The 15,243-nt window shown below is 39.0% G+C and overlaps 1 protein-coding gene across 9 annotated transcripts in view; it reads right to left on the reverse strand.

Moving 5' to 3' along the window:
* Positions 1-772: 772 nt before the first annotated feature.
* trioa (trio Rho guanine nucleotide exchange factor a) overlaps positions 773-15,243 on the reverse strand; it is a 102,467-nt gene continuing 87,996 nt past the window's right edge. For 2 of the 9 annotated variants that reach the window (XM_052584827.1, XM_052584822.1), the window contains 21 exons: positions 13,128-13,223; positions 12,894-13,042; positions 12,743-12,809; positions 12,549-12,652; positions 12,352-12,421; positions 12,173-12,262; positions 11,881-11,973; positions 11,735-11,785; positions 11,073-11,150; positions 10,790-10,981; positions 10,521-10,701; positions 9,297-10,048; positions 6,859-7,106; positions 6,583-6,727; positions 6,451-6,478; positions 6,204-6,366; positions 5,497-5,618; positions 5,341-5,419; positions 5,061-5,261; positions 4,831-4,969; positions 773-3,300 (listed from right to left, as the gene is read on the reverse strand). In XM_052584827.1, coding sequence (XP_052440787.1) covers positions 2,755-3,300; positions 4,831-4,969; positions 5,061-5,261; positions 5,341-5,419; positions 5,497-5,618; positions 6,204-6,366; positions 6,451-6,478; positions 6,583-6,727; positions 6,859-7,106; positions 9,297-10,048; positions 10,521-10,701; positions 10,790-10,981; positions 11,073-11,150; positions 11,735-11,785; positions 11,881-11,973; positions 12,173-12,262; positions 12,352-12,421; positions 12,549-12,652; positions 12,743-12,809; positions 12,894-13,042; positions 13,128-13,223 — 3,594 coding nt within the window. In that variant the 3' untranslated portion in view covers positions 773-2,754. Of the gene's footprint in view, positions 3,301-4,830; positions 4,970-5,060; positions 5,262-5,340; positions 5,420-5,496; positions 5,619-6,203; positions 6,367-6,450; positions 6,479-6,582; positions 6,728-6,858; positions 7,107-9,296; positions 10,067-10,520; positions 10,702-10,789; positions 10,982-11,072; positions 11,151-11,734; positions 11,786-11,880; positions 11,974-12,172; positions 12,263-12,351; positions 12,422-12,548; positions 12,653-12,742; positions 12,810-12,893; positions 13,043-13,127; positions 13,224-15,243 lie in introns of those variants that run through there. The other 7 variants (XM_052584824.1, XM_052584819.1, XM_052584825.1 and 4 more) reach the window with 6 other exon arrangements.

Raw genomic sequence — 15,243 nt, forward strand, 5'->3', positions numbered from 1 at the left:
GAAAATTATTTTACTATGGTAAATATGAGTTTATGATAGCGTTTATAATTAAACCACAGTAGCCATAAATTTGCCAAATGTAGTCAGGTTTCTGCTATGGTTTAGCATGTTTTCCAGAGATCTGGAGCTGATTCGGGGTAGCTCGGTGGTTTGTGACTGTTGTCTCGCGGCTCGCTGTCTTTTAAGGGGCCGTTCACATTTCATGTCTTTTGCGCGCTCAAGTTCCTTATTTCCAATGTAGGCGCGCGATAAGCGCGCTCATAATGGAAGCTACGCTGTCGCGACGCGCTCGTTTTTTCCAGGCGCGTCCGCACCCCATCGAGTTAAAAACATCTCAACTTTTCAGAATGCCGCAAGCGCAAGAATATCAGACCTGAACCAGGCAGTTGGTCACCAGATCAGTTTCACACAAAATAAATACATATGACTTGTGTGTTCTTAGTATAGGTATTAAATGATAGCCATACTTCAGGGATTCACTAAAACACCCAGCTAATGAGAGTCATTAATGCATTAGTTGACACACTATGAAGAATAAGAGCCATTCTTTTGGGAATCAGACACCCCTAGGAGTTCAGGGAACAGTTTTGCCCTCCATTCATTTAAAAAAATAAATAAATAATGGAACTGAAAGCAATAATAAATGAAAACGCTTCTTGGGGCCCAACCCAAATCTTCAAATAGTGCTTACAAATCTGCATTGTTTTCAATCAGCAAGTCCCTCACATCTTTTAAATTGAAACCGAAACTGAATAAAGCACAGCATCCAAAATTATGTTCCATTATGTTTAATTTCAAAATAACTGATGACAAAACTGAAAATATTTACAGCACACATCGCGTAAACACTTATGGCTTCTGTACAAAGAAATATACACATGCAAAAAGTATCAAATAATCCAAATAAAACAAGCCTATAATGATAATACATACATTAAAATACAATGAGATCAGAACTAAGTTTAGACATTCAATGAAACACTTAAAAAAAAATGTATCCAGTCCAAGTTCCCACGCTGTAAAGGCTTCTGTACAACTTTACAATGACAAATAAATTAGAGGACATGATATGGGTCTATACAGATGAATTAACAATGTTCCTTCCGACCGGGAAAGAGTCACTGTCCACCACGCTTCAAAATCTCAAATATAACAGTTGACTGATGTATGATGCGAGGATCACTGGAAATCAATGTATTGAGAGCAACAGGCCGACGGTTACAGACTGCAAACCATTCGTTCCAGTGACAATTGAAACTGTCGAGAGCTTCTTATGAATAACCTGTCACCAAAAACTAGCAGAGGCCTTAAAACTAAAAGGACCTACATTTGCATTAAAACTATCTATATGAGAAGATAAATATCATAATTTAAAGGCTTCACATTTTTTTGTCCCATGATATCTTGCTATGACGAAATTATTCTCATGTCAAGGACTGCCTAGTCTAAACAGGAGGTGCATTTCAGAAATACTCCAATAATGAACAGAAAAAATTAAATGTGAAATGTCTATAACATGGGCACCGAGAAAAAATAAAATAAACAAAGAGAAACAATTCTTCCCAAATGTAAAGCTATGAATAACTCATGTAAACAACCAGTCATAGCTAGCTAAGGTGTAAAATGTTTGTCGGGAAACAAAAAGAAAAACTAATTCTCGTAAAGCATGGAGAGCTTTGGCATACCAATATGAATATCAACAGAAAAGTGACTAGCATTAAGTGCCATGTAGACAACAACCCTATAGAATGACAGGGCTTTAATACTTAATGATAAAGACCGGATTAAATAAACAACTACGCTTTTATTAAAGGTTTAACGGATGTCTTCATAAATAGTTGCATAAACCATTGAAGCTGCAACATTGCACGTGATAAGAACTGGAAACAACGTGAGTGCATTTACAGTATTCCGTCATTCTCCAAAAGCTGACTGGTCTCCCACTGGAGTGCTGCTCTCCACCCTTGTGACATTGCATTTAAAAAGAAAGAAACAGGGCAGACACATAGTATAGAATAAGGCGTATACATATGTAGATTGCACAACACGATTTGTTCTAGTCGTAGTAAATAAAATAAAATAAAAAACACTTGCAGCCAATAAAAATCTTGCAGCTAAATGTGCCGTAATCAGCAACTAATTACACAAGGAGACCACAACAAGCTTCCACTGAAAACGCTTCAACTACTCATTTGCTGACGATTTGTGTGTTGCGTTCATTCAGACTTGAGTTGATGTGACTGATTTTATTGAAAGATGTACCTGAAAATGTCATTGTTATTATGCGCTGTTCATTTTTGTCTAAAGGTTCATTAAGAAATGCTGTAAAAGCACAAAAACAGCCGCTTGCTCTCTGGCTCAGGCAAAACAGAAAGGGAAAAAGGGTTGTTCTCCTCACTAAATTGCATTTGCATCGCTCTCTTCAAAAACCTCTGCCACGTTTGTGCAGGTACATTTGTTCTACACAAAATATTCGTCCATTTATGTAGATTTGTTGATCATTCAGCAAATCAGAGAAATATTATATATATATATATTTATATTTATATTCCATTGTTTTAATCTCTGCGTAAAAGTCTTCATGAAATTGGAAACAAGGCAGCAGCAAACTGGGAAAGGACTAACGATCTAAAATCTCGTCTGCCGACGAAGGCTCTGATTGGCAGATATGGTTGTCAGCACACATTTTGATAGGCTCAGGACTGAAGTCTTGTGAATTGGCATCAGAAAGAGGATGAGATTATATTTCTCGGGTCAGATCCTGGGCTGTAGCCTGCTTTGCAGGAAGGCTCTCATGCCTCCGAGAGGCCGCAGGTCGTTCTGGTGTTTGCGCCGATCGATGAAAGAGATGAGTCGGGAGGTATCGATGCATTCGGCCGAGCGACGACCACCTCTGGGTCTCAGCCAGGGATCCTGCAGGCAGGTGGCAGCCGGGGGCCGCTTGGAAGGTTCGGTCCTGAGAAGCAGGCACACAAAATCCCGTGCCGCCTGGCTCACACCCTGGAAGTAGTCGTCGGGGAAACTGAAGTCTAGGCGGCAGATGTTGAGGCACGTCTCCTCCACGCTCTCATCCAAGAACGGAGACGCCCCGCTCAGCATCACATACGTCACTACGCCCAGACTCCACAAGTCAGAGGAGAGAGAGACAGGATCCCCGAGAACCAGCTCGGGGGACGCAAACTCTGGGCTGCCCAGCAGAGGGTGAACATAGGGAGTCGAGTTCAGCTGCACTGCATCGCCGAAGTCCGTCAGTTTCACCATCGGCTGGGAGGGGCTCTGCTCCACCACGAGGTTTTCAGGCTGATCAGAAAGTGGGAAATCAGCATCACTTTGTAAGTAGGATTGTGCAAATATTTTTTTTTTTTAAATAAACCCATCTGTAGGTTGTCTAAATGACCAGTTCTGTAACTCTTGCAGGGAAGCCTTGAAGCAATAAGCTGATTTTCGTTCCACTGGCTCTCGCACATTTCTTAAAGGGACAGTTCACCCAAAAATGAAAATTTCACCATTAATTTCTCACTCTCATGTCGTTTCCAAACCCCTAACACCTTCGTTAATCTTCGGAACACAAAATAAGATATTTTTTATCAAATTTGAGCTCTCTGACCCTGCAAAGACAGCAACACAACTTCAATGTTCACAGTCCCAGAAACGTACAAAGGATATCGATAAAAAAGTCCGCATAACATCAGTCGCTCAACTTCAATTTTGCAAAGCTACGAGAATACTTTTTATGCACAAAGAAAACAAAAATAACAATTCATTCAACCATTCTTCTCCCTGAGTTACTGTCTTCCGCCATTTTGGAGAGTACCACAATGCATTTACGCACTTTCCCCAGAATATCAACTTGTGTACATTCAGCATGTATGCATTTACTCCTTAACATAGGAGCACAGCTCTTATTAGGTTGTGAATGTGCATTGTGGTACTTTCCAAGATGCTGGAAGATGGTAACTTAGGGAGAAGAATTGTTGAATAAATTATATTATTTAAATTTTCTTACCACACAAAAAGTATTATGGTAGCCGCGCAAAACTCAAGTTGAGCTACTGATGTCACATGGACTGTTTTACTGATGTCCATGCTGCGTTTCTGGGACTGGGAACATTGCAGTTGTGCTGCTGTCTATGCAGGGTCAGAGATCTGTCAGATATTCAAAATATCTTAATTTGTGTTCCGAAGATGAACAATGGTCATAAGTGTTTGAAACAACATGAAGGTAAGTATTTAATGACAGAATGTGTATTTTGGGGTGAACTATCCCTTTAAGAATTGCCCAAATAGAACAACATCCTTTTGTTCAAAAACATCCATCTAAAGGTGTATTGCTGCAGCAGTGCTTTAAAAATTCATTTAAAGACATAAAACCTTTTAAGAAAGCATGTTGTTTAAAATAAATAAAATATAAAACAATTTATTTTTTTTAATTTGAGGCATACTTTTTATATATAGCAGATTCAATAGACAATCAATGTGCTTCACAAAAAAAAATGTAATCATGCAAGCGTTCAGAAGAAAAAATTTTATTAAACCACATACTTTTTTCATAATTTATTATAAAAAAAATGTTTAGCTTATATTTATTTTTTAATTATATTTATTAATGTTTTATATTTCATTTATTATTTATTTTAATTTGTTATTTTTAATTAGTATATTTTATTAATTATTAATTTATTTTTATGATTTAATTTATTCATTATTATTCATTATTTGATTAAACATATTTATTGATACTGTATATTTTCTATATTAATAAATTGAAAGGGACAATTTTATAAACATTTATTATAAAGTGACATATAATATTAGGTATGTAACACTAACCTTTAAATCCAGATGAACTATTCTGCAGTTGTGCAGGTATTGCAAAGCTTCTAAAATATCCCGGAGGTAAAAGGCCACTTTTTCCTCAGTGAGGTTCCCCCAGCTCACAATGTAGTCCAGTAGACGGCCCTGATCAGACCTGGGCAATCACACAGTACACATGGTCACAAACATATCTGAGTGTGACACAGTCCATTCTCATATTAAAGTGTGTGTTTGTGAGCTCTCACATCTCGAGGACTAGTGCATAGCTGCTGGAGGTCTCAAAGGTGTCCAGTAGTCTGACTAGGTGAGGGTGCTGGAGTCTCTGTAGGACGCTGAACTCATGGGTGACCTGGTCTCGCTTCATGAGCTTCTTATTCACAAACTTGACCGCGACGGTGCGCTTTGATCCCCTCTGGTCACAGCGTTTTACTACAGAGAACCTTCCCCTAAGAGAGAAACAACATTAACACAATTACAATTTTATAGGGGAATCCATATGAGTGTATAAATTCCCATGTGTCTCACCTGCCCAGCTCTGCTACCTCAGTGTAGAAGGACTCAAAGTTGTCTTTCCACATGACCCGGGTTCCATCACTAGTAGTTCCTGTGAAAAACAGTCCCGTTAAGTTCATAGCCTTCGCACAAATAAATCTTTAAAACCCCAGGTGGACACATTCTTACCCAACACTCTGAGACTGGCTGATGATGTCACACTGCCTATGTCATTTGTTGCAATGCAGGTGTACATGCCATCATCCTCCGAGGTCACGCCTACGATACGAAGAGTGGCCTCGCCAGTCTCACTGCGATGCAGCGGAAAGAAATAATGATTTATGCAGAAAACAAAACCATTCATTTAGCAAAAAATGTGTTTAATAACTACAAAAAGATAAATCTTAATATTTTGTTTTTGCATGCAGAAGAAAAATCAAAGTACTAGTTATCTTATTACATAAATTAACAAAAGTTTACTGAGGTCCTTAAAATAAAGTACCGTTTTTTTCGGACTATAAGTTGCACCTAATTACAAGTCACATCAGTCCAAAAATATGTCATGACGAGGAAAAAAACACAAGTCGCACTGGACTATAAGTCGCATTTATTTAGAACCAAGAATCAAGAGAAAACATTACAGTCTACAGCCGCCCTCTCGCGGCTGTACACGGTAATGTTTTCTCTTGGTTCATTTCTCTCGGTTCAAGTTAAATTAATTTTGATAAATAAGTCGCACCTGACTATAAGTCGCAGGACCAGCCAAACTATGAAAAGAATTGCGACTTATAGTCCGGAAAATACAGTAGTAAATAAATGTATATTAACAAAGTTATAACATATACTGTGCTGATATACATATACTGTGTGAAATAAGCTTGTCTGTTTGTTCACACCTGTATGCTATGCTAAAGTGGCCGTTGTTGGTGAGTGTTTTCTGATCGGGTCCCTTCCATGTGACTGTGGCTTTGGGGCGGCCACACACTTTCCACCTCAGAGTGACACACTCCCCTTTATCACAGGTCACATCGCTCAGCGGGACGAGGATCTCCGGGGGAACTGGAGGAAAAAGATCTATGTCAACCCCTTATTTATAATTCGAAACAAACAGAATGATGCACTTAATCAATATTTTAAACTTACCATCATAGATATAACTGGGATTTAGAAGCTGCAAAATGGAAAACAAAGTTTTGAGAATACATTTCTTTTCGGAGGGATTTTTCCAGAAAACAACATTAGAGACAGATTTGGTTGTGTTTTCATTAGTGTTACCTTTACAGAGACCTTGTTGGTTAGTCCCTCTCTGGATTTCCTGTATCCATTTTCAAGCTTGGTCTCCTTTTTATTTTCCTTCTCTCTTTTCTCTGACTTCTTACGGATACGGAGGGTTGTATGCCATGATGATGATGATTTCCTGCTGGAAAGTAACCCATTATGTTAAAAATAATGATGACAACATGTTAAATATCCGACAGATGATAAACACTAAATAACCACTTGATTTTATAGCAGGATGTGTTATGTAAATGGTTAGAGGTGAGCTCTTACTTAATGGTCCCCTCTGGTACATCAGGGATAATGGCGGAGGTGTGGCCCAGCACGTATCCAGGGATCCAGCCCTCGGCGGCTGGGCATTGGTCAGTAGCGGCGCGAAACACCAAGAACATATTCTGCTGATTGGAGGCCAAGATCTGCACCACCTCCCCTTGACCTACATTTATCTCATCCTCTTTCAGAGCCACATAGTCCTGAGTCACCAACATGGTGGAGATATTACTGCTGCTGCTGCTTTCACTCTGTGGACAGACAGAAAGACAAATACAGGTCTTACATACACCTTATACCTTTAACACAAATACCTGTAGTGTACAACACTGTAGGTTTTCCTGGGGGTTTACTTATTAACCCTCATGTTCTGTGTTTAAAAAAAGTTAGAAAATAGCTTCTTTCGTCCTCTTAAAAAAATATTGTAATATGTCCGGTTGACCTACCCAAAAACCAGTAAATTGCAGTGTTAAGTACATATTATTTACTTATTTTAAATAAAGGTCAATATTTTTTAGTATCATTCTGTTTATGGTTAATTTTACTATAAAGAAAAACAATCATTTATTATAAAAGTAAACACTGAAAATGATAATGTGGAAATTCTTATTTAATCTTTAATTTAAGTAACCGTTTAATAATTGATTATATGTTTTCGGGTCTCTCCCATAGAAACATTGCAATATTTGTTATGGAGGACATTTGAAGTGTTTTATCAAGGCGAAATCAGTCTTCATTATATTTGGAAACAGTTGAGCTTGATACTTCAGTTGTAACAAACTAGAGCCTTGAGGTCTCTCAGAACCCAAACAGAACATGAGGGTTAGTATATTCATAATAAATGTATGTTTTGGATTTCATTTTTTGTTATTAGACAGCAAAACATTCCATATTAACTCCCATGCACAATAATATTTACTACTTTTGATTGACAGCTTTTGATTAACCCTGCAAGTGCACTGCATTGAAAACATGCATTATTAACAAGAATTGTCAAAGAAAAGATAAGAAACAGAAAAGAAAGTGAGACAAGAACCCATGTTAGTCACAGTAGCCTGTTAAAAAGATCTCAAATTCGGAAGCAGGTCACATGATAGACAGAATCAAAACATCCAGATGTTTCCTGCATTAGGTTTGTAAAATTAACAGTGTTAAGATGCAGTCACAATAGCTATATTTTATGGACAAAGAAGGAGAAAAAAAAAAACAGTGTCCATTGTCAATAGTTTAGTGAATGAATTTATGAAGCAAAGCTCACACAGAAGTCACTTTCAAATCAAGCAGCTTGCTGTGAGCAATGTACTGTAGCAAATCCAAGTGACTAATTTGAACCATTAAAGGGACAGTTCACCCTAAAATTCTTTAATTAATTACTCTCCCTCATGTCTTTCCAAACCCGTAAGACCCTTGTTCATCTTCATAACCCAATTTAAGATATTTTTGATGAAATCCGAGAGCTTTCTGACCCTCACTGTTCAAGGCACAGACAGGTAGAAAGGACATTGTTAAAATAGCCCATGTGGCATCAATGGACTATTAACCTTAATATTATGAAGCTAACAAAATACTTTTGTGCACAAAGAAAACAAAAAATAGCGACTTCATTCAACAAATTCTTCTCTTCCAAGTCAGTCTTCGACGTGCGTTCTGACATAGAACCCTGGATGTGCTGGGCATTTTTCGTCATATTCTCATGAATGTGCATCAAAAACTGGCATGGAAGAGAAGAATTGTTGAATAAAATCATTATTTTTCTTTACTTTTCTTTACTTTAAGTATTCTCATAGCTTCATAACATTACAGTTAAAGCATTGATTTCACAGAGTATTTTAACAATGTCCTTACTACCTTTCTGAGCCTTGAATGTGGTAGGTACGTTGCTGTCCATGGAAGGTCAGAAATCTCGGATTTCATCAAGAAAATCTTAATTTGTGTTCCGAGGATGAACAAAGGTTTTAAGGGTTTGGTATGCCATGAGGGTGAGTACTACCTCTTTAAGAAATCGGTGTCCAGAAATCTTTCAACCTGATGCAAGATTTCCGCTCGTGGTGATTCCTATTGAAATGACTATATTTCACCCATGAATATTCAGAAAACAACAGTAAACGTGACCATACGTTTAGTCTTTAGGAAAAGCTGATTGTTTTGTACACACCACAAAGAAAGCTTGAAGTTAAGAGCTTATTTTTTTAGGAAGGGAAAAACCTGGTTCTTGTTTTACAACTCCATAAACAGTTAGTATCTGGCCAGAAGCAGAAATATGTTAGAATTCCGAGATGCAGAGTTAAGGATCTGTTGGAAGTCCACAGAGTAGAAACCAGGTTAGGAGAGGCAGAAATCAGACAGAATCCAGGTGAGTTAGAGAGTCATTCATGAGAGAAGACAGGAGCAGAGTTGAGCTGAAGCGCTGCGGTTGACCGGGGCAGGAGTGTGTCTCTTACCCCGTTGCTCTGAGTGGACTGGACAGATTGCTCACTGGCAGAAGAGCAGGTACTCATTCGGTCTGCATCCTTACTGTGGGTGGAATGCCGGTGGCTTTGGTTCTGGTTTTGCCGTCCCAGTGTGTCACATGCTTCCCCGGGGAAAGTAAAGGAACCAGGCCTGCTGGCGGGGGACGCGGGAACAGAGCTCCAGAATGAGTTGGAGCTTCCGCCTGTCTTTGGCCCAGGACTGCAGGGTGGGATGGAGTCTTTGAAAGCATGTGTTGCTAAAGGGGAGGCCATGGGCGAGACCGTTCCAGGTCTGGGCTTGACCAGTGCTAGCGGGGCCACAGTGGCCCGAGGGATCTGGACTGTGCTGACTCCATCCCTGCTCTCTTTGGAAGCGTTTTCTGTAGAGTCCGTCTGTTTAGGGTGAGGGCTTGCAGGAACCTTCACCTTTGGATCAGGCTCTGTGGTGCAAGAGGGTGAGGGACCCCTGGAGAGAGGTCTCGGGGACATACCTGATATTTTGTCGGGGCCGTCAGGCTCGTGGGGTCCGGGCCCCATGGCGGGAGAGTGATGACGGAGTGGCTGAGGCAAGCGCGAGGGCTGGGGGATACGGGAGGGGCGCGAGCGGGAACCCGACCCAGCCGGGGCCCCTCCACCTCCTCCAGAGACCATGACCTGACCCCCGCTACCTCCAGCCTGTATGCTGCCTGAGACACCAGGCCCCTCGACATGGTTCCTCTGGTAGTCTATAGGAGATGTAAGCGCTACAGGAGGTAAGACATCTAGTGAGGACAAAAAATTAGCACATGAGCATAACAGTACATAGTATGGGTCAAAATTATCGAATTTTGTTTTATGCAAAAAATAATTAGGATATTAAGTAAAGATCATGTTCCATGAAGATATTTTGTGAATTTCCTACCGTTAATATATCAAAACTTAATTTTTGATCAAATATATGCATTGCTAAGAATTCATTTGGACAACTTCAGAGTTGATTTACTCAGTATTTTGATTTTTTTGCACCCTCAGATTCTAAATTTTAAAATAGTTGCATCTTGGGAAAATATTTTCTGACTGGTTTTGTGGTCCATGGTCACAACTCATTAGCATTAGCTAATGCATTGGACTTCATGAACTTGACATGTACACAACACTTGATTATTTCAATCTGAAGATAATTTCTAGATCATTTAAAGACTTATATACACTTAAAAGAATTGCTGGTGGCTGTACCATTGAGGAAATTGCGTTGGCTCTCCAGGATTTGGCTGATCTGCAGCATCCAGACTTGTCGGACTCCAGGGTGGCTTGAGTGCAGAATAAAGGCCTCTTTGCTGCCATTGGACGTTCTGGAGGTCAGTGTGAATTTACATGGGTCTCCATCCACACTATCCTCAAGCCCCAGACAGCTCACCTACACACATACAAACAGAATGTTTTGATCGTCTTTATACAATTTTATATTTATCACAGAATCTGGCACAAGACGAGGATGCCTGTACCTTGATGCTGTATTTGTACAGGTAACCAGGCATCAAGAAGCCCCTCTTTTTATCTAAAGGTTCACTGAAGATAACAATCTGCTCAAAAAGGAAGACTCTTCTCTCCTTCGTTCTGTTCAGCAGGCCACCATCCGGTTCAGCCACCATGAAGGTGTCCTGCAGGAGGAGACGCCCCTGAGCAATGATCTTTCCCTGTGAAGGACAGAGAGACCGATTTACATGTAAAACTCCACAATTATTCTTGATAATAATCTACTGATGAAAAAGGTCACAGCTGGCTTACATCAAATCCCTGGAGTCGACCAACATTCATCATGTCGTTGCATCTTTTTGGTACAATGCACATGACCTCAAGGGCTCTCTACAACATATCAATAACTTCAGTATAAGTACATAAGACAACCAATCAATCAATAAACAATATATAAATATATATATATATATATATATATATATATATATATATATATATATATATATATATATATATATATATATATATATATATATATATAAACATATACATAAACACATTGAAGTTTGGGTCAATGCATTTTATTTATTTGACAAAGACACATTAACTTGATTTAAAGCGACTGTAAAGATATTTATTATTTTAACAAAATACAGATTTCTACTTTTAAACTTTCTATTCATCAAAGAAAAAAAATATAAAGCTGTTATTAAGGCTGTTTTCAAAGTTGACAGTAATAAGAAATATTTCTTGAGCTGCAAATCTGCATATTAGAATTGTTTCTGAAGGAACATGTGACTGAAGACTGGAGTAATGGCCCTGAAAATTCAGCTTTGCATTCACAGGAATAAATAATATTTTAAATTGCAATAATATTTTACAATGCATTTTTTAAGCAAATTACAATAGGAAAAAAAAAATGTTAATCCCAAACTTTTGAATTGCAGTATATAGTATAGAAAAAAACTAACCTCCAAATCTACTGAATCAATTCCAACTTTTTTGGAAAATCTGAGGAAATCCTGGAAAGAAATAAACCAAAGCAGAGACATCAGAATCATGATTACTCTGTCAATAGGGCCAGAACAATGAGATGCACTGGACCAGATGGACAAACCTTGAGCAGCAGCTGGTACTTCATGATTCTCTGCACGGGTTTAATGAGCAGATCAGTGATCTGAAGCCTGTGACCCAGACGCTGCTTCAGATCCTGCAAGAGAGGGTCAAAAACAAACAGATCTTGATGCTTCTATATAATGCATTTATTCAATATCACATAATAAAGCTTTCATTACGTTCTATGTGATTTCTATCTGGTGGTATACTGACATAAATCCAAAATAAATTTCATAAGGAAATGCAAGCTCTATAATGGGCAGACATGATGTTCCAAGACTTCAGTTACACACCTCAAAATAGGTGTCGATATACTCCGAGACAATGTGCTCAGATTTAGGTTTGTTCTGGCAGTAAACAATGTACATGTGCAGTCTCCGCTCCTGAAAGGCATGATGAGTTCATTAGCATGTACAATATCATATAACAGAAAAAGTATGTTTATGTGCCTAAAAAAAGCTTAAAATTGTACATGTTTGACGAAGAGAGGGCCCAGCCGGTCAGGATCCTCAAGGCACTTCTCAAGCTCTCCCAGAAAGAAACTGAAACATTAAGGATTAATAAAAAATCTCTTCAAGATCTGTAATAAACTTGCTGATTTTTCCCCCCATCAGTGCCCATTATTTAAAAATAACGGAAAATATAATACCTTACAGACTAGATACTTACTCTTTGTGCCAGTCGTATATCTGCTGAATGTTTCCAAAAACTATTTTGTCTTTTCCTTTCATATCATCTGGAACTCCATCCTCCCTCATCCTGGTCATGTAGCCCTGCCAGACACACAACACAAGTGCGTGCTTCAGATCTAGTCACATGATCACACCCTCTATCTCAGCATCCCGTGAACACCCTTCATTTACCTCCACGACCAGACTGAGATCTCTCACATAGTCCCTCTCGGTCTCGATGAGTTCCAGCAGTACGAAACTAAGAAGAGGAAAGGGGACACTTCTTATAGACTCTGACAATAAATGAGCAAAATAACAGAGAGAGAAGAGTGTGATGACATACTGCCGTCTCTTGTGGAAGCCAGTCTTGCGTTCCTCTATCTCATCGATCGGAGAGGAGGAAGAGAGGAGGGAGTTATCAGATGGGTTGAAAGAGGGGCTGCTGCTGTCCCCTTGCTCCACAGACAAAGAGCTGGGTCTGTCCTCCAGACCCTACGTGGACATGAGAAATCAGACCAAATAATATGATGGGTATATTGTAGCATTATATGAGATATATATATATCTGTGCACTTACCATTTTGCTTTTGACCAGCTCCTCAATGGCACTGACTAGCTCTGCAGCGCTGGGGGTTTCAGAACTGGAGGGTCGGACCGAGTGACGGGAAGAGGTCTGCGCAAATAAAGACAGTGAAAGAGGGAAGAAAGCCAGACTGAATGACACAGAGGAAATATGAGCCATGTGGAGCTAAACTGTAATCGGGATTCATTCAGGCATGGATTTAGGATTTAGCTGATTCTCTTTGACCTTAAGGACATTTATGCAGTTTTTTGTTTTTATTACAGAAGTTATAATAGCTTCTCAGCCTTATGTTAAATGCATCTGTAACTAACGCTAATATTATGATGATGAGTCTGGCTTCACACCATTGTGAACATACAAAATCTGCATTTGCAAACAGGAGATATTTTGATTTCAACCAATTATTCATAAAAAAAAAAGTCCCCATGAAATCAAAAAGGCTTTAAAACGGCCAAAACAATTTCATGCGATATCAATATATTAACATACTCTTTAGCACACATCAAATGTGCAGTCTTTACCTTGCAACCAAACGGACCAAAATAGGAAATATATCAAAACAACAAAGAAATCTGCTGCATTTCATGGGGTCTTAAATTCATATGGATGATAAAAAAATTAAATGACAGACTTTAGGTTCACAAAAGCTTGATGCTCGACACCTGAGATAGGCGGTGGCTTTCTGTACTTTAGGTTCGTAAACTGGCAATCAGAAACATTCATCAAATAGAAATAGAGGGAAATCCAGCAGAAAGTCTCACCCTTGCTGTGCCTTCCAGACTTTCCAATTTGTGTCTGGGTGTGGCCTCAGGTCTGCTTAGCTTTTACAGGCCAATCAGACAGCAAAGTGAATAATGAGGGGATAAGCACAGAAGGGAGGGGGGAGGGGTGTGAATGGGCGGTGTTTGGAGGGTTGGTTAGAGGTGTAAAGAGTGAGGGTGGTCTCTGAGTTTCAGAGACATTGTAAGGCACATGACCCTCTTTCTACAGAATCGCGGCCCCCTGAAGTTCACATTTGCATAGACCTGCACACGTACTTCTAACACCACATGTGCCTTTATACTCTGCATTTGAAAGTCTTTGAGGAACCCAGTCATAAACCAGCACGTTAGAAGAAAAATCTATTAAAGGTGGGACTAAATATATACAACAACATAAAACAAGTAAAAAAAAAAAAAAAAAGATTAGAAGATAGAAAAAAATGAAAAGGATGATTAAGGGCATTTTGAAGTTCTAAGTTTAAATCAGAAAGATTTAAACAACAGAAGGAGTCTTGTCTGGATGAAAGTGCAATAACGGAATCAAACCAAAACGAGGAATTCGCTTCTAAAAGAACACTACTACTTCAAAGTGGTCTGCTTCTAAAACTCTAGCAAAAAAAGAAAAGAAAACAAGAACCAAAAAACACAGCAACTAAAAGTAGAAAGAAGGGGGTTCTTGGATCCTTTGATAAGCCGGGGGTTATGGGAAAAGAAAGCAATGAAAAGTGATATGAAAGGAGGGAGACCAGAAAGGGAGGAGTCAGATGGAGAGGTATGGGAACTGAGATAAAACAAAGACAGGACACAAATCAACGTAATGCTATGGCAAACAATACAGCCCAAACAAAACAAAAGAGAAAAACAAATTAGTGTCACAAGCTGTTCTTGGGCAGCGATGAGACCAGCTTTAACTCCTGCATTTCATCCTACCGTAGCCTTTTAAAAACAGACTCTCTCTCTATCTCTTAGGCTGGCATTAACATGCATTTCATGTTCAGATTGTATGTAGACCAGTGGTTTTCAACCTTGTTGACTCGAAAGCCTCCCGCTGCCCAACACAATATTTGAAGGATCCTCCTTCCCCCAATGTAGGAGAAGTGTTTCTATAGTAATTCTGACAAAACTGCTTGTTTTCAATTTCTTATATATATAAAAAAAAAAACCTAGTAGTGTTGACATCTTACACTACCGAACCAGAATAAAATTTATTTTGTTGATCTTTATTTCAATTCGGTACGGTTATTTTAATATATTAATAATAATTTATTCATTTAAATACTTTTAAGTACCCAACCAACGGATTGCGACCGACTACCGGGCCATGGACGAATTGCTACGGGCTCGCAAGA

This window comes from Carassius gibelio, chromosome B19, assembly GCF_023724105.1.
Source record: "Carassius gibelio isolate Cgi1373 ecotype wild population from Czech Republic chromosome B19, carGib1.2-hapl.c, whole genome shotgun sequence".
NCBI lineage: Eukaryota > Metazoa > Chordata > Actinopteri > Cypriniformes > Cyprinidae > Carassius > Carassius gibelio.